Raw genomic sequence first — 22,987 nt, forward strand, 5'->3', positions numbered from 1 at the left:
TGCATGCTTGTGGCATGTTACCATGGGTTCCGATATCAAATAACCAACCTTTTTGTATTAAAAACAAAACAAAAAAAGTATTCTTGTGATTAAAGAAAGCATGTAATAAAACTAGCATTAGCTGTCTTGCTTAAAGGCTAAGCAGCAGCGATATGAAAGAGTCAAACAAATAAATACAGTGGAATTTGAGTTCCTAACTTGTGTTTATTGATAGTCAGAAAACGTTATTTCTTACTAATTGAAGGAATAAGGTTTAAAAGACCTTTTCCAACAATATGGGCATGTAAGGACACCAACGAAAGGTGTTCAAGAGCCTCTGTAACATGGAGGTAAACAGGGTAAGGACACTCACTTGACTCGCTAAACTCGGTGGCTCAGATTATACTCGGCTACGTAGCTGCATTACGGAGGTTTATAGTGTCGGATGAATTCGAGTTCGACTTCGATCACATTTACAAGAATAACGGTGCCTCTACATTTGAGTTTAGCTTATTGCTAGGCTATTGTCATGAATAATGTTGGTTATTTAGCTAGATACTGTCATAACAGTCAGTCATAACGGTGTTTTACCGCGGCGTTGTTCAGCTGTCATTCCTACAGCTACACCCTAAAGTTGCTGTGGCCATTTATGATCCAATCAGCATCCAGCTACCCTTAACATCTACGGTTAATCATTGAGCCCATCACAAGTCCCCAAACCACCCACTGCATCACTAGCTCTTCACAGTGAGAAACCAGTGGTTCACAAAATTGGACGACCCTTTAGTCATGAAATGTACTTCTGCAGGGGAGGTGTTGTTGTGACATTCCAGACTTAACGTCTTTGACATGGACTAAAGCCCAGGTTAGAAACTGCCAAAAACAGCACCATGGCCTTCAGTGGATTAGCTCTAAGAAGACATACACAGACAAGTGACGAATTAACAGAAGCATTTGTGTCATAAAATGATGGGCGACCCTATTTCAGATTTGATGCACACTATCTGCTTCTACAAGTTTCTGGAAGTGTCTACTGGAGGGATATGGAACACTATGTTTACAAAAGAAGCTAATGGAAAACACTAAATAATTCCAAACCAAAGTGTTCCCTCTGACTGGACAAGGAGTCCCAAACCATCCCAGTAAAACAACAACAACTCTTCTCTGACTATATCACATTTTCCCACATCTCTTGATCAGCAATGGATTTTGCATCACCAAACTCTTTGTAACTGATTTATACACTGCAGCTCTACTGTGCTATCTCTTTTTATGTAGGTGATGGAGTTTCTTGAGGCAGAGTAACTTAAATATACAGGGTGGGCCATTTATATGGATACACCTTAATAAAATGGGAATGGTGTTGCTATCATAATCATAATAACTCATGAAAGAATAAACATTACATTACATTAAAACCAAGCATACCATTGTTTTTCTTGTGAAATTCCAAATAAGTTTGATGTGTCACATGACCCTCTTCCTATTGAAAAAACAAAAGTTGGATCCAAAATGGCGGACTTCAAAATGGCCGCCATGGTCACCAGCCATCTTGAAAATTTTTCCCCCACCTCCCGTATACTAATGTGCCACAAACAGAAAGTTAATATCACCAACCATTCCCACTTTATTAAGGTGTATTCATATAAATGGCCCACCCTGTATATTTTTCTAACACTATTTACTCATTACCTCCCAACAGATTTCAATACAGATACCTATTTAGATACCCTTCCTATTGAAACTCTAGTTAGCTTGCCACTATTGTCTGACTGAACCTCTTATTAACTATCCACTATATCGAGATCTTCTTCATAGTCACTGAGATCTTGTTCTCAGACAGGATCCTGGAGCTCTGTGACTGCTACATCCTTACTCATATTTAAGACTTTCAAGAGTTGTGAGCGTTTAAAACATATGACATAACTCTGAATTAATATAGAACTTTATAAATACAGTGCATAAATAATAATACTATGATCATGATTACATAATTTCCCATCAACTTTACCCTACACATTCTTTCTCAATATGTTTGTTGAAGATAAGATATTTTAAGTATATATTAAGTATACTACAAAGTAAGTGCTACATTTACTGCCCTTACAGCATGGCATACAGTGTGTAAGTACAAGGGTTAGACAATGAAACTGAAACACCTGTCATTGTAGTGTGGGAGGTTTCAGGGCTAAACTGGAGCAGTCTGGTGGCCAATCTTCATTAACTGCACACTGCACCAGTAAGACCATGTGCCTCCAATGGTTCAAACATTGTGTCCTGAAGGCGGTGCCGTGTATCAGGACGACAATGCACCAATACACACAGCAAGACTGGTGAAAGACTGGTTTGATGAACATGAAAGTGAAGTTGAACATCTCCCATGGCCTGCACAGTCACCAGATCTAAATATTATTGAGCCACTTTGGGGTGTTTTGGAGGAGCGAGTCAGGAAACGTTTTCCTCCACCAGCATCACGTAGAGACCTGGCCACTATCCTGCAAGAAGAATGGCTTCAAATCCCTCTGACCACTGTGTAGGACTTGTATATGTCATTCCCAAGACGACCTGACGCTGTATTGGCTGCAAAAGGAGGCCCTACACCATACTAATAAATCATTGTGGTTTCAGTTTCATTGTCCAACCCCTGTATGTGTGAGTGAATGTGTGAGTTGCCCCACCTGAATATCTGTGAGGTCCTTCAGCAGTCTGGAGACAAGAGGGGGGCAGTTGCCTTCACATGGAATTTCAAGATTCTAAAGAGAAATGGTAATAAATGTAACTCATATGTACTATGTACACCAGTTTATGAGCAACTGCAACAACCTCACAAACCCACACTAACTGTTCGGGAAGGTAATGTAGAACTAATCATAAGTGCGCTGAGCTCTCCTTTGCGCTGCAGTTTACTTGTCTGTGGTAAAAGCCGATCACAAGTGACGTCATGTCTTGTCAGATGATGTCTGCCCTACCTCTCCATGTCTCTGTGTTGTTTTTCCATTGTTTCCCTTGGTGCTTCTTTCCTCATGTTTATTTCCCTAGCCACGCCCCTTTCTCTCATGTGACTCACACAGGTGTAACTTATCCATTAAGATTTAAAAGCCCTGTCACATTCAGTCACTCATTCTCTGGTTATTCTGATTCTATTCCTTGGTCTTTTCTGAGTATGTTCACTGGTTAGTGAGCTACTTCAGTTTGTTTAGCTTTATTTTCCCAGCTTATGTTTCTTCTTTCTAGTTCTTGATTTCCTTTTCCCTGTGTTTTGCTTGGTGGCACAGTGGCGCAGTCGGTAGAGTCGCAGTCACACAGCTCCAGGAGCCTGTGAGGAGTGTGGTGTGTTCTCTCTGTGTCTGCATGGGTTTCCTCCGGGTGACTGTCTGTGAGGAGTGTGGTGTGTTCTCTCTGTGTCTGCGTGGGTTTCCTCCGGGTGACTGTCTGTGAGGAGTTGGTGTGTTCTCCCTGTGTCTGTGTGGGTTTCCTCCAGGTGACTGTCTGTGAGGAGTTGGGGTGTTCTCTCTGTGTCTGCGTGGGTTTCCTCTGGGTGACTGTCTGTGAGGAGTGTGGTGTGTTCTCCCTGTGTCTGCGTGGGTTTCCTCCGGGTGCTCCGATTTCCTCCCACAGTCCAAAAACACACGTTGGTAGGTGGACTGGTGACTCAAAAGTGTCCGTAGGTGTGATTGTGTGTGTTGCCCTGTGAAGGACTGGCGCCCCCTCCAGGGTGTATTCCTGCCTTGCGCCCAATGATTCCAGGTAGGCTCTGGACCCACCGCGACCCTGATCTGGATAAAGGTTACAGATAATGAATGAATTAATGTGTTTTGCTTTATAGGTATGCATTATTTTTGTCTAATTGTTCTCTGTATTACAGTACTTTTTTTGTTGCTCTTCCTTGTTTTGCTGTTATTTGAGTTAATTTGTCAAATTCACTTCACTTACTTCAGATTCCTTGCCTCCCTTTACACGACACGTTAAAACACTAATGTATATAAATGACCAGTCCATGGCTCTCACTGGAGTGACCTGAATGATCAGTCCGGAGATATATAGCTGCAGATTCTAAGAACATTTCTAAGAAACGATGGTGAAGGACTGTAATTAACAACAACTTTAAATTTACTGTTGAAAGTAGTGTCAAAGCTGAAGATATTCTGTACTCCTGCTGCTTGTCAATCCAAATGTGCCTGTGGGTGTATTTTAGGGGTGGGGGTGGGAGTATTTTAGAGGTGGCACTGCACAAACTGATTTGATTCATGGTGCCAAGATGCAATTATAAAATGATTCTCATTGCAACTCAATGTGTCAGTTTTTGATTTCTGTAGTTTTATGATTGACAGCAGTGACAGAGGCCGATATGAACATAGTCTACACCACAATGCAATGTGCATTTAAGATATGTCAATATTTAAATGCAAAAATATCCAAGTGAATAAAAACAGGTCAATTTACCCATATTCAACTATTTCTCTTTCTGTCTCCATTTTTATTTCATGTTTCTCTGACTGGGGCGGCACGGTGTCGCAGCAGGTAGTGTCGCAGTCACACAGCTCCAGGGTCCTGTAGGTGGGTTCGATTCCCGCTCCGGGTGACTGTATGTGAGGAGTGTGGTGTGTTCTCCCTGTGTCTGTGTGGGTTTCCTCCGGGTGACTGTCTGTGAGGAGTGTGGTGTGTTCTCCCTGTGTCTGCGTGGGTTTCCTCCGGGTGACTGTCTGTGAGGAGTGTGGTGTGTTCTCCCTGTGTCTGTGTGGGTTTCCTTCCACAGTCCAAAAACACACGTTGGTAGGTGGATTGGCGACTCAAAAGTGTCCGTATGTGAGTGTGTGTGTGTGTTGCCCTGTGAAGGACTGACGCCCCCTCCAGGGGGTATTCCTGCCTTGCGCTCAATGATTTCAGGTAGGCTTTGGACCCACCACGACCCGCGATAATGAATAAATTAATGAATGTTTCTCTGACTGTAACCTTGTGCTGTGCATTGGCTCCTACACATTTTTACAACTCTTATATATTTAAAAATGCATAAGAATAACTACAAAGTTGTTGGGCACTTCTGTAATAAATGGATTTGTCTCCTTCTTAACCTTTTTTTTTTTAGTAATGTCAGTTTTTAAAAATAACTAGAGAAAATGAACGGAATATTGAATCTATTCATTCCTTCATTCAATTTCTGTAACAGGAACACACCCTTGGCAGGGCACCCGTCCATTCCAGGGCTGCATGTTGAATTTTTAAATAAAATGATGGACGGATGCTCACTCCCATGCTTTTGAGATCTCTCATGTATCTGCTGCGTTTATTACTTTATCGAAGGCTCATCTTTTGGCAGATGGGACTCGCCTCCTCCGTCATAACTTCCAGCTTTCTAGAGAGCGTTTCCTTCTGTGTGTTTTCCTTTAGCTACAACGTGCTGTGAGTGGACCTGTATAACACTGTAATATTTCATCCTGTAAAATGACATTATCAAAATCATTGTGATGCTCCACTGACCGATAATAGAGAGAATAGAGCCTCTGTATTTGATACTCAGGGCTTGGCACTGCAGAAACTGCACTATGTAACTTTTTAGTGGAGGCTAGGAAATCAAACCTTCACCCACCCCCATTGTTTGTTCCTTTAAAGCAAGCAAAGCAAATATTTTAGTCAATTCTGACACTTTACAACAGTGCACATTTTTTAACGTTCCACTACTAATATTTTGACTTTTTTTAAAGGCTAAGCAGCAGCTCTATGAAAGTGTCAAACAAATAAATACAGTGGAGTTTGGTTTCCTAACTTGTGTTTATTGATAGTCAGAAAACATGTTATTTCTTACTAATTGAAGGAATAAGGTTTAAAAGACCGTTGCCCCCCCCAACGGTGTTGGGAAACTCTAATAGGCGTCTTGCCTGTGACGTAGATGGTGGACAACAACTCTAGAAGCTGCACTTAATTTAATGCAAAATGAGGAAAAGGTGTGTTGTTTTTGGCTGCAATCATTCAATGTACAGTGGGACATCTGTGCACAAATGGCCCAAAGATCCCAAAATATCCAGAAAATGGACTAAATACTCATACTTATATATGTCAGTAACTACAATAATGTGAAATATTCATGGAGGTCCATTAAGTGGTGCTTAGCCTTTAAGTTCATCAAATATAAAGTAACTCAAACTCCTGTGGAGGGAATTCCCCAAACGTTTGCGTACAAGTGTTTAAAAGATGTTAACTAGCCATGTTTCATTAGCTGAATTTTTGTCTGGAACCCTCAAATTGCAAACTGAACACAATGAGCTCACCTCTCCCTTGTACAGCACCCTGCCAACCGGACTGACCACACATGCGGTCCCTGAGCCAAACATCTCCTTCACCCGGTTCTCCTTCAGAGCCAAGAGCAGATCGGCCATGGTCAAATACCGCTCTGACACTTTAAACTCCTCCTGTGGACAAGGGTATTAAGATTAAAAATGCATACGGATGTTTAGTTTGTCCACAAACTGTACATAAGGACATAGCACTGAGTACTTCAAGAATTATAAATAAGGCTTGGCTGTCTCTCGTACCCTGCATCCCTTTAGTGTGTCAAACGCAAGGTGCAGTACACACGTAAATGATAGGGGGCAGTGCAGGTGATCAGCAGCATCACAATGACGAAAATTATAAAGAAGGCTTTGTCAGAGCCCACAGTCCAAAAACACATGTTGGTGGGTGGATTGGCGACTCAAAAAGTGTATGTAGGTGTGAGTGTGTGAGTGTGTGTTGCCCTGTGAAGGACTGGCGCCCCCTCCAGGGTGTATTCCCGCCTTGCGCCCAATGATTCCAGGTAGGCTCTGGACCCACCGTGACCCTGAACTGGATAAAGGTTACAGATAATGGATAAATGGATGGATGGCTTTGTCAGAGCCAAGTCCTGGTCTGCCCTCTAGTGGAGGCCTCCAGTTACAAGCATATCACATAGGGAAGCTACGTTCACGAGGCAGATGGTTGTCTACAACAGCAAATATGTCTCTACCCTAAAGCAGTCTCCTGAACAAGAGCTAGCACATTTTATTAATGAGCAAACACAAATCAGGATTACTGATAATGCCTGGTGCATTCTTTATTTTAGGATTATCTACTGGTATGTAATATCAGGTTTAAATTAGCCCAGAAAAGAGTAGAGTTCGTGTCCTCCCTGGGGTTAAGCAAGTAAGTCATACCCATGTGCGTGTGAGCTCCAGGATGCTCTGCCGCGTAATGCCTGGTAGGATGATCCCATCCAGAGGAGGTGTTGCAAGTTCTTCCTCTAAAAAAAAAAAAGCAGATTATCTGTGATGCTCTGAAATGTCAAGTTGTATGCACTTGTCACACAACTGTCAACTCCAGCTGAACCACAGAAGCAGATCGAGTTCATACAGTCTACTTTTAATCACCCCAGTGAGGTTCCAGCATTCCATCGTAGACTGAGAGGTTTGGGAACTCAGGGGCGCTCCCAAATTTGGTTTTAACGTGTTATGGAAACTTAACCAAGACACTGCATTTAGATCAGAGATCAGAAACTGTAATTTCAGTGGAGAAGGATGATTCAGTGTCTCAAACGTTGCTGAATATCATTATGCTTCAAATGTAATACACTTCCTGACCACTAGAGGCCACTAGAACACAATAAATTGTCAATAACACCAGTCAACATTAAACTTTTCTTTTTTCTTTTTTTTTTCTAGTTATTTTCTCTTAATGTCCCAACCTTGAAAAGTAACAACACATTTCATGGCTCTCTTCCAAAGATATCCACCTACAATCCATATGAGACTCTGCACCAGTGTTTTTCTTGGACATCCATCGCACGTCAATGCCAGGAAAAAATAAATGAGAAAAACAACAACTACATCACATATTAAACTGGATTTGGGATAAGAGCAAACAGTACCTCCTTCCTCATTGACCCAGTAAAGAAACAGGTTCATGGTGCCAACCTCCGTGATCTGATGGTCATCTCCGTACAGCCACAACACTTGCTGGCAGCCGTAGTCCACCGCCTCATACTGAGCATAGATAGAAGCACCATAGTTCCTGGAAATAAAGAGGCTTTGTATGCACTGCTTCTACTACAACGTCCATGCCAAAGTGCCTTGGTTCTAATGCCAATATCAGTGACCCCAGTGTCAAATCAATAAACGTTCACAATATTTCAGCCAACCATGAATTCTCAGTCCTGGTTGGAGAGAATGATAAGGCGATGACTTTGCCCTGACTGGCAAAAAGGAAGTATTAGTGTTGTGACACACACTGTTACGTACAAACGCACTGCATAGTGCAAAGTTTCGTACCACGTTTCACCTTTACCCAAAATGGCCTGAATAACCCATAGAAACCTGAGCATCGATTTTGCTTTTGGATTGTTTTTCTCTTGTGCAAACTACTTCTGACAGAATCGCGGTCCATATCTGTTTCACATTCAAATCAAAACATTCAAACTGCTGGTTTTTATGGTACGAAATGTAGGTCACTGTTTCTAAATAGTTAAAAAAACTATTATGTACTAACTACTAATAATTAAATATCACTGATACAAGCTTTAAAACAGAATGGTGAAATGAAACAGTTAAAAGTGTATATTACAATAATAATCTATATCATTTATTCATTATCTGTAACCCTTATCCAGTTCAGGGTTGCGGTGGGTCTAGAGCCTACCTGGAATCATTGGGCGCAAGGTGGGCCCCTGTGGGTCCTTCACAGGGCAACACACACACACATTCTCTCACACACTCACACCTACGGACACTTTTGAGTCACCAATCCACCTACCAACATGTGTTTTTGGACTGTGGGAGGAAACCGGAGCACCCGGAGGAAACCCACGCAGACACAGGGAGAACACACCACACTCCTCACAGACAGTCACCCGGAGGAAACCCACGCAGACACAGGGAGAACACACCACACTCCTCACAGACAGTCACCCGGAGGACACCCACGCGGACACAGGGAGAACACACCACACTCCTCACAGACAGTCACTCGGAGGAAACCCACGCAGACACAGGGAGAACACACCACACTCCTCACAGACAGTCACCCGGAGGAAACCCACGCGGACACAGGGAGAACACACCACACTCCTCACAGACAGTCTCCCGGAGCGGGAATCGAACCCACAACTTCCAGGTCCCTGGAGCTGTGTGACTGCGACACTACCTGCTGCGCCACCGTGCCGCCCTTACCATAATACCAATTATTACTATTAATGAATTCCCTTTTAACTAAATATTTAACCAAATAATGGGCCATTAATACATGTGCTGAGTAGTTGTACACTTTGAATCCTGAAATATCAAGACATTCATGTAAATTATTCCCTTGCAACTTAATTCTTATTTAAAAACCTATTGCTCTTTTTTAAAATGAAGGTCTCAGTGTCTTCAGAAGTCCAATGTATTTCTTTATCTTCACTGTAGGCCCAGCAATCAGTGCATTAATAATGCAAGGTGTGAGAAAAAGCGAACTGTATTACACTGGTCAGAAATACAAGCTCAAATACACTGTAACGCTTGAGATTATGCTCCCTGCGTTGACCAGAATGGACATCCTGCATGGCTTACAAATTAAACTGTGTTCACACACATCACCATGACTTAGACCTTTACAGGGAAATTTAAATTTAAACAGAGCAAGTGAGAGCTGAATCAGGATTTGGCAACCGTACGACTTGTGAAACTCCACAGCGCCTTTACAGGAAAGAGTAGTATGTTACTAAAGATTTCCTCTCTCTCTCTCTCTCTCTCTCTCTCTCTCTCTCTCTCTCTCTCTCTCTCTCTCTCTCTCTCTCTCTCTCTCTCTCTCTCTCTCTCTCTCTCTCTCACCCTCCCATTTTGCAGTCTCCTGTTCCACCTCTCCAGGCTCTGATGTACTTGGAATCTGCCCACAGAGATACAGGTTTCGTCCCTGTGCTGAAGTATGCGCCCACGGGACTAAGGATCACAAACAGCAAAGCTCTTGAAGGCTTCTTCACACCTAGTGAAGGCTGCAGACAGACAGAAAACAGATACATGTGTACACACACACACACACACAGAGAGAGAGAGAGAGAGAAAGAGGGAGAGAGAGAGAGAGAGAGAAAGAAAGAGAGAGAGAGAGAGAGAGAGAGAGAGAGAGAGAGTACACTTATATGCAGCGGTGGCAAAGTACACAAACCATGTACTTGAGTAAAAGTACAAATACTCAAGGTAAAATATTACTCCAGTGAAAGTACAAGTCCTCGTTGTAGATCTCCACTTGAGTAAAAGTACAAAAGTATTAACCTTCAAATGTACTTAAGTATTGAAATTAAAAGTACCATGGCGTATTATGGCTCTAATGTAACAAGCTTAACACATTTTAGGTGAAAAGACCCTGTTCTCAATCATGGTTCCTCTGTGTTTTAATAGAATGTCATTAATTAGTCTGACAGAAATGGCCAAAGATTAAATACAGTGAATGATGTTACATACACCCAAGGTGATGCCCCTCCAAACCAAAAGAGGTCGCTGTCTCCTGAGTATTAAGCCCAATTTACGCTGTGATTGGTCTATAGTCGGAAGAACGTGGTTGAAGTTGCTCAAAACAAAAGTCCAGAAATGTTAACTCCTTTACACTACACTCCCTAAGTTGTGCACGTTAAAGATTCGTAAAACTAATACCACTACATTGTGTACAACATAGAGTTACTACTACTATCTACTACTACTACTATCACCAACACTATCCCTGTTGGTGCTTCTTGACCTAAGCGCAGCCTTCGATACAATAGACCACAATATTCTCATAGAAAGGTTAGAAAACATGGTTGGAATCACAGGGACAGCCCTATTATGGTTCAAATCTTACTTAACGGAACGTTATCAATTCGTAAAAGTAAACAATCTAAATTCAAATTATTCAAAAGTAATATTTGGAATTCCACAAGGCTCTATTTTAGGACCATTATTATTTACATTATACATGTTACCACTAGGCACAGTTATAAGAAATCATGACATTAACTTTCACTGTTACGCAGACGACACACAATTGTATATTTCAGCCAAGCCCGATGACAAACACAGATTAAAGAAAATAGAGGACTGTGTAAAAGACGTGAAAGGCTGGATGTTGCGTAACTTCCTCCTTCTAAACAGCAACAAAACAGAGGTCCTGCTTTTGGGTCCAAAAGTGACAAGAAATAAATTATCAGAATTAATTTTAAATCTAGCTAACTTTCCAGTTAAACCTGGTTCAGCAGCAAAAAATCTTGGTGTCATAATTGACCCGGATTTATCATTTGATCAACACATAGGTAGTATCACTAAGACAGCTTTTTTACATCTTCGCAATATTGCTAAGATTAGAAATGCCTTATCCCTCCAGGACGCAGAAACATTAGTACATGCCTTTATTACTTCAAGGCTTGACTACTGTAACGCACTACTGTCAGGATGCACCAGCAGCAATTTAAGAAAACTTCAACTAGTTCAAAATGCTGCAGCTAGGGTCCTCACTAAAACTAGAAAATTTGAACATATCAGCCCAGTTTTATCGTCACTTCATTGGCTGCCTGTTAAATTCCGCATTGACTACAAAATTTTGTTATTAACATATAAAGCTCTACATGGGCTTGCTCCTGAATATCTTCAAGATACAATTTCCTATTATGAGCCTCCACGTTCACTCAGATCACAGAATACTGGATTTTTAATTGTTCCCAGAATTCAGAAGGCCTCAGCTGGGGGAAGAGCCTTTTCTTATAAAGCCCCCCAACTCTGGAATGATCTTCCAGAAAATGTTCGGGACTCAGACACAGTCGCAATCTTCAAATGTAGGCTAAAAACTCATTTGTTTAGTTTATCATTTGGTAGCTAATGCTCCCCCATAGATAAAGGCGGCAGATCCGGGGGGTCCATGGACACAGGGAATTATAGTAAACTGAGACGCTGGTGCTGTCGTCCCGCCGTTTCTCGCGATCACTCAGGTTTGTTGACGGTGGAGCAGAGGGATGCCAGTGTTTCAGGATGCTCCCGTGTCTGTGTGTCCTCCTGGTTCTCTCCTTTTAGTTAATGCTGTCATAGTCAGATCTGCCGGAGTCATTAGCCACACTCTGGAAATTTTCATATTTTCTACTTTACAAACACAAAACAGTTCAAAACTAATTCCATCCCTTTACATCTTTCCGAGTAAACGACTGCCCACCTGTCTGTCTGGACACTGATGGATGACTGTCGAGATCCTCCTCCACGCTTCAGATCAGCTGCCCACGCTCCAGCAACCACCAAGTGCCTTGAAGCTGTCCCTACACTGAAGTTCTCACGGACTACTAACTATTATCACCAGTAGATTGACCAGAGGAGGATGGGTCACCCCTTGTGAGCCTTGGTTCCTCCCAAGGTTTCTTCCTCAGCTGGGGGAGTTTTTCCTTGCCACTGTCGCCCCTGGCTTGCTCACTTGAGGGTTTTACATTTGTCTTTACATTTCATGTCAAATCTTGTCTTACTGGAATTCTGTGAAGCTGCTTTGTGACAACATCAGTTGTGAAAAGCGCTATATAAATAAATTTGATTTGATTTGATTTAGGCAATATTTTGGAATTTTACTGCTCCTGGGGCTCCCCCTAGTGGAATTAACTTTTACAGCACTGTACTGAAATTGTTAGGGAACAATTAACTGTGTATGAATGAATAGCAGTTACAGAGTAAAAGTAAAAATTCGCTCACAATGGAAACACTAGTAAAGTACAGATATACGAAAAAAGTACTTAAGTACAGTAATGAATTACATTTACCTTGTTACTGTCCACCACTGCTTATACGTAAACTCTAAAGTATGCCAATTGTTGTACAGGGTGGGCCATATATGCATACACCTTAATAAAATGGGAATGGTTGGTGCTATTAACTTCCTGTTTGTGGCTCTTTAGTATATGGGAGAGGGGAAACTTTTCAAGATGGGTGGTGACCATGGCGGCCATTTTGGATCCAACTTTTGTTTTTTCAATGGGAAGAGGGTCATGTGACACATCAAACTTATTGGAAATTTTACAAGAAAAACAATGGTGTGCTTGGTTTTAACGTAACTTTATTCTTTCATTAGTTATTTACAAGTCTCTTCACAAACTGATAGCAACACCGCAGGAGAAAGGCTAGCACAGGCTTCCAGTATCCGTAGTTTCAGGTGCTGCACATCTTGATGGTATGGTGTGGTATATGGGGTACAAAGATAGTGGGGCCATTCTTCATCAGTGGAAACCTCAAGGCCACTGGATGTGCGAAATTGCTACATGATGATGTGTTTTCCTCTTTATGCACTGAAGCTGTCACGTTCCCTGAGTTTTTCCAGCAAGATGGCTGTCAGGTCCAAACATTCCTAGATGAACAGTTTCCTGGAAAGTGGATTGGTCATCGTGGGCCAGTTGAATGTCCCCCATGATCTCCCAATCTGACCCCCTTAGACTTTTATCTTTGGGGTCATCTGAAGGCAATTGTCTATGCTGTGAAGATACGAGATGTGCAGCACCTGAAACTATGGATACTGGAAGCCTGTGCTAGCATTTCTCCTGCGGTGTTGCTATCAGTGTGTGAAGAGTGGGAGAAGAGGGTGGCATTGACAATCCAACACAATGGACAGCACTTTCAACACATTTTATAAGTGGTCAGAAACTTGTAAATAACTCATGAAAGATTAAAGTTAAGTTAAAACCAACCACACCATTGTTTTTCTTGTGAAATTTCGAATACGTCTGATGTGTCACATGACCCTCTTCCCATTGAAAAAACAAAAGTTGGATCTAAAATTGCGACTTCAAAATGGCCGCCATGGTCACCACTCCCATATACTAATGAGCCACAAACAGGAAGTTAATATCAACCATTCCCACTATATTAAGGTGTATCCATATAAATGGCCCACACTGTACACCTTTATACATGTAAACACTGAACACATACAATGTGGGGAGAACCATACCAACCTCAGTCCCGACATAAGTGGGGCGAATATAAAGACTAGCTGAATCAGACTGAGGAACCCATTCCTGATCCACTTCAACCAGTTTTCTGATACACTCCAGTAACTCCGCACCATCAAAGCTCTGTAACACAGACAGACAAAAGGAATAAGACACTATAAGACACTGTAGTTTACTGAAGTTCTAAAATATATACCAAGTACATAGCCAGGTTCTGACTCACAGGTAGAGAAGCTCGAAGGGCTGACTTCAGCATGCGGCTCATGTTCAGCATGGGCCTGAAGAGACGCACTTGGTTGTCATGTCCCCGGTACGCCTTCATGCCCTCAAAAAGCTAACGGATAGAGAACAGACCACAAGGACAGACACACACGGGCAACACAGATTCAATTAGGGCCAAGTATGTGCACCACTGACCTCACAGAGGGCACTTCATTGTTCTACAGTCCATCTGTAGCTCTGCACCACCGAGCTAGAATGATTTGAGTGGTGGATCATTCTCAGCGCTACAGTGACACTCAGGAGGTGGTGTGTTAGTGTGTGTTGTGCTGGTTTGAGTGGACACAGTAGCGTTGCTAGTTTTCAAATACAGTATTCCGACCAGATAAAAAGTAACAGACCTGCACGGCATAGTGGAGGGCCGAGCACGCCGGATGGAAACTCAGATTTCCGAAGGGTTGAATGCGAGGTTTATCCCATCCTCCTTTGCTGTTCCACTCAATGACCAGCATATGGTCAGTAAAAACACTGCCGAACTGCAACCCCTCCAAATCCGGTTTGGGCTTTTGAGCCTCAGAGAGCTGGAACACAGTGTCTGCAGCCTGAAGGGAGAGACAGTAGAGTTTCTTTCACAGCAGACATACTGTTACAACAAAAGACCGAATTAAAGGAACACTACATGATATTTTTACCTTAATATTACAGCTTTAAAATCATTGAGATGCTCCACTGACCCGTAATAAGGAGAATAGCGCCTCTGTCTTTGCGACTCCGGACTCTGCTCTGCAGACACTGCACTGTGTAATTACTGGTGGAGGAAAGGAAACCACCAAACCCTCCCTCCACATCCGCATTGATTTTAGTACAGTGATGTAACTATGAATGACACTAGGGGGAGCTCCAGGAGAGAAAAAAAATCATACCTAGTGTCCCTTTAAAAATTCATACTCATTTGATTTAAACGCATTCCTAAAGAATAGGCACTAGACACAGAAACTAAAGTACAATTAATCAGTTACTTTCCACCACTGAGTAACAGAGAACATTGTTAGAGACCAATACCAGGCCTTAAGACTTGCTCTCGCTGCAGTCACTGCCTGAGATTAACAGCACACAGATTACAGCCTACTACAGCCATCCATAATCCCAGATTATTGAGAGAAGGTGAGGCAATGTCATTTTTAGAGCATGGTGACACAGCAATGTAATTTATATTAACAACATCATAGTAAAGTACATTTCCAAGATAGGATTTGGTATGAAATGGATAAAGACATAGTGTTATACAGTGATCATGTGCATAGTTCATTCAAATTAGTCATGATTAGCCCATAATAAGATTTAGTGATGTGTCATTGTTATTTTGGTATCCTCATACACACATCCTGAGCATGACTCCACAGTAAAGACTTCAAGCATAACACCACCAGCTCACATCAGCTCTATTAATACATTAATACACATATAAAACATTAACAAACTCATTTATTCATTATCTGTAAGCGCTTACCCATGCAGACACAGGGAGAACACACCACACTCCTCACAGACAGTCACCCGGAGGAAACCCACGCAGACACAGGGAGAACACACCACAGTCCTCACAGACAGTCACCCGGAGGAAACCAACGCAGACACAGGGAGAACACACCACACTCCTCACAGACAGTCACCCGGAGGAAACCCACGCAGACACAGGGAGAACACACCACAATCCTCACAGACAGTCACCCGGAGGAAACCCACGCAGACACAGGGAGAACACACCACAATCCTCACAGACAGTCACCCGGAGGAAACCCACGCAGACACAGGGAGAACACACCACAGTCCTCACAGACAGTCACCCGGAGGAAACCAACGCAGACACAGGGAGAACACACCACACTCCTCACAGACAGTCACCTGGAGGAAACCCACACAGACACGGGGAGAACACACCACACTCCTCACAGACAGTCACCCGGAGGAAACCCACAGAGACACGGGGAGAACACACCACACTCCTCACAGAAATTCACCTGGAGGAAACCCACGCGCACACAGGGAGAACACACCACACTCCTCACAGAGAGTCACCCGTTGGAAACCCATGCAGACACAGGGAGAACACACCACACTCCTCACAGACAGTCACCCGGAGAAAACCCACGCAGACACAGGGAGAACACACCACACTCCTCACAGACAGTCACCCGGAGGAAACCAAAGCAGACACAGGGAGAACACGCCACACTCCTCACAGTCACCTGGAGGAAACCCACGCAGACACAGGGAGAACACACCACACTCCTCACAGACAGTCACCCGTTGGAAACCCATGCAGACACAGGGAGAACACACCACACTCCTCACAGACAGTCACCCGGAGGAAACCCACGCAGACACAGGGAGAACACACCACGCTCCTTTTATTTAATTTAGATTAACCAAAGTTATAAATGATCCAGCTAAATTATATTTTATTGTATTGCCTTCTCTCTCTGTGTGTGTGTGCTGTTCTGTGTATCGATGAGTAGTAGTGCGCCAAGAAGTCCTTATCAAAAGCTATGGCATCGAGATGCTCACACATAGACATATTCTGTTGTACAAGAAGCATGTACATTGACAGACTCTGTTTCACTGCAGAGAATTAAAGTAATAAACAGAGTAAATACAATTCAAAGGTAACGACCTGACTATAGATTTGGACTGTGATTATTTTTAAAATATGTTACTTCTCAGTTTGGAAATGATGGAAACATTTTGGTAAGAAAATTATGACATTAATAATGACCTATAAATGATCAAAGAAAGAATGTAATCTTGAAGGTCTGGAAATAATGTTATTAAATTAAATAAGTGAGAAAATAGTATAAAATTGTGGATATTTGTGGGTTGGTCAGTTGCTGCCTGAGCCAATTCAGATTCATTCATATTTGTTGGGAAGCCATAATCTTAAATAAAAGAAACTCTTGCTTTTTCTGCCAATCCTGTTGTGTTGTGATTTATTTTAAATCTGAATTTTAAGTAAAGCTGCCTATTTCTGTGACAAAAACTAATGCTCCTCGCAACTCATTGCTGTGCACTCAGGGTGGGGTGAACAAGTGCTTATTCTCATTTAAAGGAACAGGTGCTGAACAGTGCTGTTTAGACGGGAGAAAGCTGCTGTAGGGTTTGATAGATGTGGTATTTTGAACAAAGCAGGTCACAGACATTTCATGTAAATAGTTACTTTTACCAATAATATGAGAGTAAATGCTCTCTGGGTCAATGTATAGGTTGGAAACTCCAGTGTTGACTTCAAAGTGTCAGAATACACATGCCAATAAGCCACTTATCTGTGATGTATGGCTTCTAGCTTCTAGCTCTAACATCCCTGTACTCTTCACTTACCTTACTAAAAATACACTAGATCCAATCATGCAACAGATCAGAAGAAAGCAAACCACCGTTCATTCATTTATTCATTATCTGTAACCCTTATCCAGTTCAGGGTCGCGGTGGGTCCAGAGCCTACCTGGAATCATTGGGCGCAAGGCAGGAATACACCCTGGAGGGGGCACCAGTCCTTCACACAGCAACACACACTCACACATTCACTCACACCTTCGGACACTTTTGAGTCACCAATCAACCTACTAACGTGTGTTTTTGGACTGTGGGAGGAAACCGGAGCACCCGGAGGAAACCCATGCAGACACAGGGAGAACACACCACACTCCTCACAGACAGTCACCCGGAGGAAACCCACGCAGACACAGGGAGAACACACCACACTCCTCACAGACAGTCACCCGGAGGAAACCCACGCAGACACAGGGAGAACACACCACACTCCTCACAGACAGTCACCCGGAGGAAACCCACGCAGACACAGGGAGAACACACCACACTCCTCACAGACAGTCACCCGGAGGAAACCCATGCAGACACAGGGAGAACACACCACACTCCTCACAGCATGGGCTAAAAATATGAAATATCACCCTCAATGCAACTTGTGGATGAACAGTTTGGTTTTGCGCTAATCAGTCTTTTAGAAGCATGCGGCACATTAAAAGATCACTAGGTAAGACTTTGTATTTTTACTCCTGGGCTCCAGTGTGTAGTTCAGTTTTACAGCCCTGTCCTGAATTCAAGGGAAGCAGGGAGAGGGTGGATTCCTACCCTCCTCCAAAGGTTCCAAGTACAGTTTCTGCAGTGCTGAGCCTTAAGCAGCAATGAGTGTAGCTCATTTATACTGCATGAATTTAAACAAATACCTCTGCAAATATCGTATATATCTGTGGCTTTCGAGTTCTTCCTGTGCATACCCTCAAAGCACCTCAGCAATGTGAGTAAGGTAATGCGAGCACTTTCACAACATGTCCCTAAATCACTTACCTGAGTCAGAGAGAGAGAGAGAGAGAGAGAGAGAGAGAGAGAGAGAGAGAGAGAGAGAGAGAGAGAGAGAGAGAGAGAGAGTGGAAGCTTGATTGACAGGGCTTATGGAGAGCTGAGAAAGTGGATTGTCTTCACTCAGCTCAAGACCTTTAGCCAGAAGCCAGATCCTTACCAAACATTAAGGTATACATTCCAACTACGGAGGTCAACTCTGTAAACAAACCTTTGGGGGGCCTTTCTCACAAAATGGCTGCTTTAGGATCTCCTTGAGGAATCCCGACTCCCAGCCATTGGAGGACGCTTAAGACTTAGACGTAGCAAGGAGCAGGACCTTAACAAGGCGTCGTGTGTTTAAAGGAGTGCCCACTCAACATGCAGCCGCTGGATTTCTCACAACAACAGGCAAGTGCTGAATCAGTCACGATGCCAATTCTGTTATCAATATGGAGGTGTTTGGTTGGGGATTTTTTAACACAGTGCAGTTACACCTTAGAAGGGTGTAACTTTGTTTGAGAATAACTAAGATACAGTACAATAGAATTGAGAGTTCAGTTTATTGTGCTACAGTATCTACAAGCAGGGACTTTACAAATTCATTCATGGACCAGAATGTTACCTTGAAGCTAGGAACACTGTCAGAGACATTGTTGGACGTGGCGTTCTGGCCCTGAAAAGGAAAGAAACTCAGCTTAAGCTCTTCTAGTTCACAACGTGAGAGTCAATGATAACTATCCACAGGGTTACAACCAAGTACTAAATGGGAAAACAGACAAAAAATGTGTACAAAGAAATGTATACAAGCATTTGTTATCAGTTATCAAAGCACAGTTTATTCTATTCACTCCTAACCAAGCTAAAAATAGCCTATGCGGGAATATCCTGTGTGATGCCATAGAAAAAAAATGACTTCACGTGGTAACAAGCACAAACCACAGGGTCTTGTATACTTCAGGGGGGGAAAAATGCTTTGTGGGTCATTTATTTTTTGGTGGAACTGGCGTATAATGTTTACAGTGGGTGACTGTGTCCTCACAAGCCTGATTGTCCCCATAAGGACCTTTAATATGAATAGCACGACGGATATTTTGCTTTGCTAACGTCTCTAGACGACGTTAAAAGGGGGGGGGGGCAGTCTGAGAGTACATCCTTTAGCACAGACCCACGGCTAAAACGGCACAGGCTGCATACGTTCGCATTCTGCACATTATTCTACGCGAGTCCGGCCTCTGAGACGCGGTGTGTGACACAAACATTGTTCCCTTATACAGTCCGTGTGCGTTTGTGAGGTAAAAGACCGAGTGTTTTATGAAGAAGGTCGTTGTTTGTGTTCGCGGTGCCCGTTAGTGATGTGCAGCGCGAGCGCCGCTGTGTTTTTACCTCGAAACGTGGCGCGCGCGCGGCTGCTGACGCGGGAGCTGCTTCACTCGCCATTGCTGGAAGAGAGAGAGAGAGAACGAGTGTGTGAGAGAGAATTGTGTGTGTGAAAATGAGCTCTCTCTGTGTGTGTGTGTGTGTGAGAGAGAGAGAGAGCTAAAGCGTCTTTTACAGATTAAACATTATGAACTGAGGCATTCTTCACAGTTTTGAGGCTGGAAAAGCTTCCAGAAGGATAACCCAGACGCGAATAAACATTCAGGGGGGTGTAGCCCTTCTCTCCACATAATTAAAACCACATTTGAACACGTATTCAGCTCTGCTTCTATAAGCCTCGCGGTCCACGCACGAGGATGTGATTAAACTCGCGCTGGAACGTTTTAGCCCACGTTAGTCACGTGTTCTTACGCCATACCTTCGTATTGTTGTTGTATACCTTCACAAAATGGCTCAAGAGACTGTAAGACGGACTGTACTCTTACTTAGCTCGGCTAGCTTGGGTCTGTAATTTGACCACAGCTGGCTAAAATTAACTCGACTCCCACTGAAAGCTTGCCATATGAGGCGTATGCTACAGTTTAGGAACTTAAGACTCTGAATTTGTTTTATTATTTTTTATATTTTTTACTATAATTTATTGTATATTATTTACGTTCTTTTCCCCTTGAGGTCCACCTCTAACTTCTGGGTACATGTATGTATCATAAACATTCAAATAATGATTATATAAGCAATAGTTTGTTACTACACTGTATACCAGAGCTGGGCCTAGAAACACTATATAACACTATGGACACCCCCATTGAAATACATTAAAAGCCACCTTGGATACCATAGCAGGACCAGAAACACCTTAAACCCCACATAGGATACCATAGCAACCACCTGGGATAACATGCTAGCAACACTTCAACACCCACCTTGGATATTATAGCAATCACCTAAAGACACCTTGTCAACTACTTGGGGTACCACAGCTTACCCAGTAAACATTTAGCCGTTGATTCAACGTTGAAATAACGTAATGACTGCTGTCTAATCAACGTTCTCTTAAGGTTGAAAATGAAAGTTGAAAAGACGTCCAAACACAGACATTGAAAAGACGACTATTAGATGTATTTTGGACGTCCATTGACGTTATTAATTGGTCCCGAAATAAATTACTTGTATAAAACGCATTTTGGACGTCCACTGACGTTATCGATTGGTCACCACTTAACTAACTTATTAAGATGGATTTTGGACGTCCATTGACGTTTAAAATATGTCCTTGACGGACAGACTACTTTTAGACCTATTTTGAACGTCCAGGGACGTTCCTTGTTTACTGGGTAGCCATTAAATTAACAACTACCTGGAATACCATAAAAAATAAAACAGCCTAACAAAAACAAAACAACTATGTAGCATGCTATAGGATATTACCATATTATAAACTACCTAGGATGCCATAGCAACCATCTAACAACACCATAGTAACCGTTTCAAACAATGTTAGCTGCATTTGACAAGCAAGCAGATTCATTCACAAACTTTCCCTTTCCATACAAATGCACCCTCGCTCACAATGCATACCATTACAGACAAATGACCCCTCACCATACTTACCTCAAAACACAAATACCACCTCTACATAAATCCCCCAGAGCCAAATGCACATTCTTTCTTCTTTCCACAGGTCCAGGCACTCTTTTAGTTCCCTCAGAAAATGAAGGTCGAATCTGTATATCGCAAAAACAGTTAGTTATAGGCCACAGAATGAATCAGGAAGCTACTACACCTTTAATATATTTGAATAACCTCTATCTGTTTTTATTCTGCCTTATTTATAAGTCCTGACTGAAAAATAAAACCCTCATAACTTCAAAAGTCAAAACTGATGTTCGTCAAACAGGCAATTCTAGGTAAATATTTGATCCCCCACCCCCACCCCCCTTTTGCATCACAAAAACCTGTTTTTTTTTTTGGTTTTTTTTTGCAGCTAGGTTTACATAAACATTACAGGCCAAGTAGAGAGCAAGTAATATATATTTTTTTAATCTTTACAAGCTACATCCCTTCATATAAAAATGTGGATATGCAATATGGATACAGACAATTTTACTGTCATGGTACTTATAAGAATTTGTCATGGTTTACCGCATGGGTTTCCTCCGGGTGACTGTCTGTGATGAGTGTGGTGTGTTCTCCCTGTGTCTGTGTGGGTTTCCTCCGGGTGACTGTCGGTGAGTAGTTGGTGTGTTCTCCCAGTGTCTGCATGGGTTTCCTCCAGGTGACTGTCTGTGAGGAGTGTGGTGTGTTCTCCCTGTGTCTGCGTGGGTTTCCTCTGGGTGACTGTCTGTGAGGAGTGTGGTGTGTTTTCCCTGTGTCTGCGTGGGTTTCCTCCAGGTGACTGTCTGTGAGGAGTGTGGTGTGTTCTCCCTGTGTCTGCGTGGGTTTCCTCCAGGTGACTGTCTGTGAGTAGTTGGTGTGTTCTCCCTGTGTCTGCATGGGTTTCTTCTGGGTGACTGTCTGTGAGGAGTGTGGTGTGTTCTCCCTGTGTCTGCGTGGGTTTCCTCCAGGTGACTGTCTGTGAGGAATGTGGTGTGTTCTCCCTGTGTCTGCATGGGTTTCCTCCGGGTGACTGTCTGTGAGGAGTGTGGTGTGTTCTCCCTGTGTCCGCGTGGGTTTCCTCCGGGTGACTGTCTGTGAGGAGTGTGGTGTGTTCTCCCTGTGTCTGCGTGGGTTTCCTCCAGGTGACTGTCTGTGAGGAGTGTGGTGTGTTCTCCCTGTGTCTGCGTGGGTTTCCTCCGGGTGACTGTCTGTGAGGAGTTTGGTGTGTTCTCCCTGTGTCCGCGTGGGTTTCCTCCGGGTGACTGTCTGTGAGGAGTGTGGTGTGTTCTCCCTGTGTCTGCGTGGGTTTCCTCCAGGTGCTCCGGTTTCCTCCCACAGTCCAAAAACACACGTTTGTAGGTGGATTGGCGACTCAAAAGTGTCCATAGATGTGAGTGTGTGAGTAAATATGTGTGTTTCCCTGTGAAGGACTGGCGCCCCCTCCAGGGTGTATTCCCGCCTTGCGCCCAATGATTCCAGGTAGGCTCTGGACCCACCGCGACCCTGAACTGGATAAGGGTTACAGATAATGAA

General features: G+C 43.1%; 1 protein-coding gene across 1 annotated transcript in view; it reads right to left on the reverse strand.

Moving 5' to 3' along the window:
- Positions 1–21,700, reverse strand: part of bcat1 (branched chain amino-acid transaminase 1, cytosolic) — a 26,106-nt gene extending 4,406 nt beyond the window's left edge. Inside the window, exons 1-11 of the mRNA XM_066668409.1 lie at positions 21,470–21,700; positions 19,865–19,920; positions 19,104–19,154; positions 14,524–14,724; positions 14,127–14,237; positions 13,907–14,026; positions 9,792–9,952; positions 7,856–7,998; positions 7,146–7,231; positions 6,246–6,386; positions 2,658–2,732 (exon numbers count right to left, since the gene is read on the reverse strand). Coding sequence (XP_066524506.1) covers positions 2,658–2,732; positions 6,246–6,386; positions 7,146–7,231; positions 7,856–7,998; positions 9,792–9,952; positions 13,907–14,026; positions 14,127–14,237; positions 14,524–14,724; positions 19,104–19,154; positions 19,865–19,918 — 1,143 coding nt within the window. The 5' untranslated portion in view covers positions 19,919–19,920; positions 21,470–21,700. The remainder of the gene's footprint in view (positions 1–2,657; positions 2,733–6,245; positions 6,387–7,145; positions 7,232–7,855; positions 7,999–9,791; positions 9,953–13,906; positions 14,027–14,126; positions 14,238–14,523; positions 14,725–19,103; positions 19,155–19,864; positions 19,921–21,469) is intronic.
- Between the last annotated feature and the right edge of the window lie 1,287 nt (positions 21,701–22,987).

This window comes from Hoplias malabaricus, chromosome 4 (genome assembly GCF_029633855.1).
Source record: "Hoplias malabaricus isolate fHopMal1 chromosome 4, fHopMal1.hap1, whole genome shotgun sequence".
NCBI classification, from domain to species: Eukaryota; Metazoa; Chordata; class Actinopteri; order Characiformes; family Erythrinidae; genus Hoplias; species Hoplias malabaricus.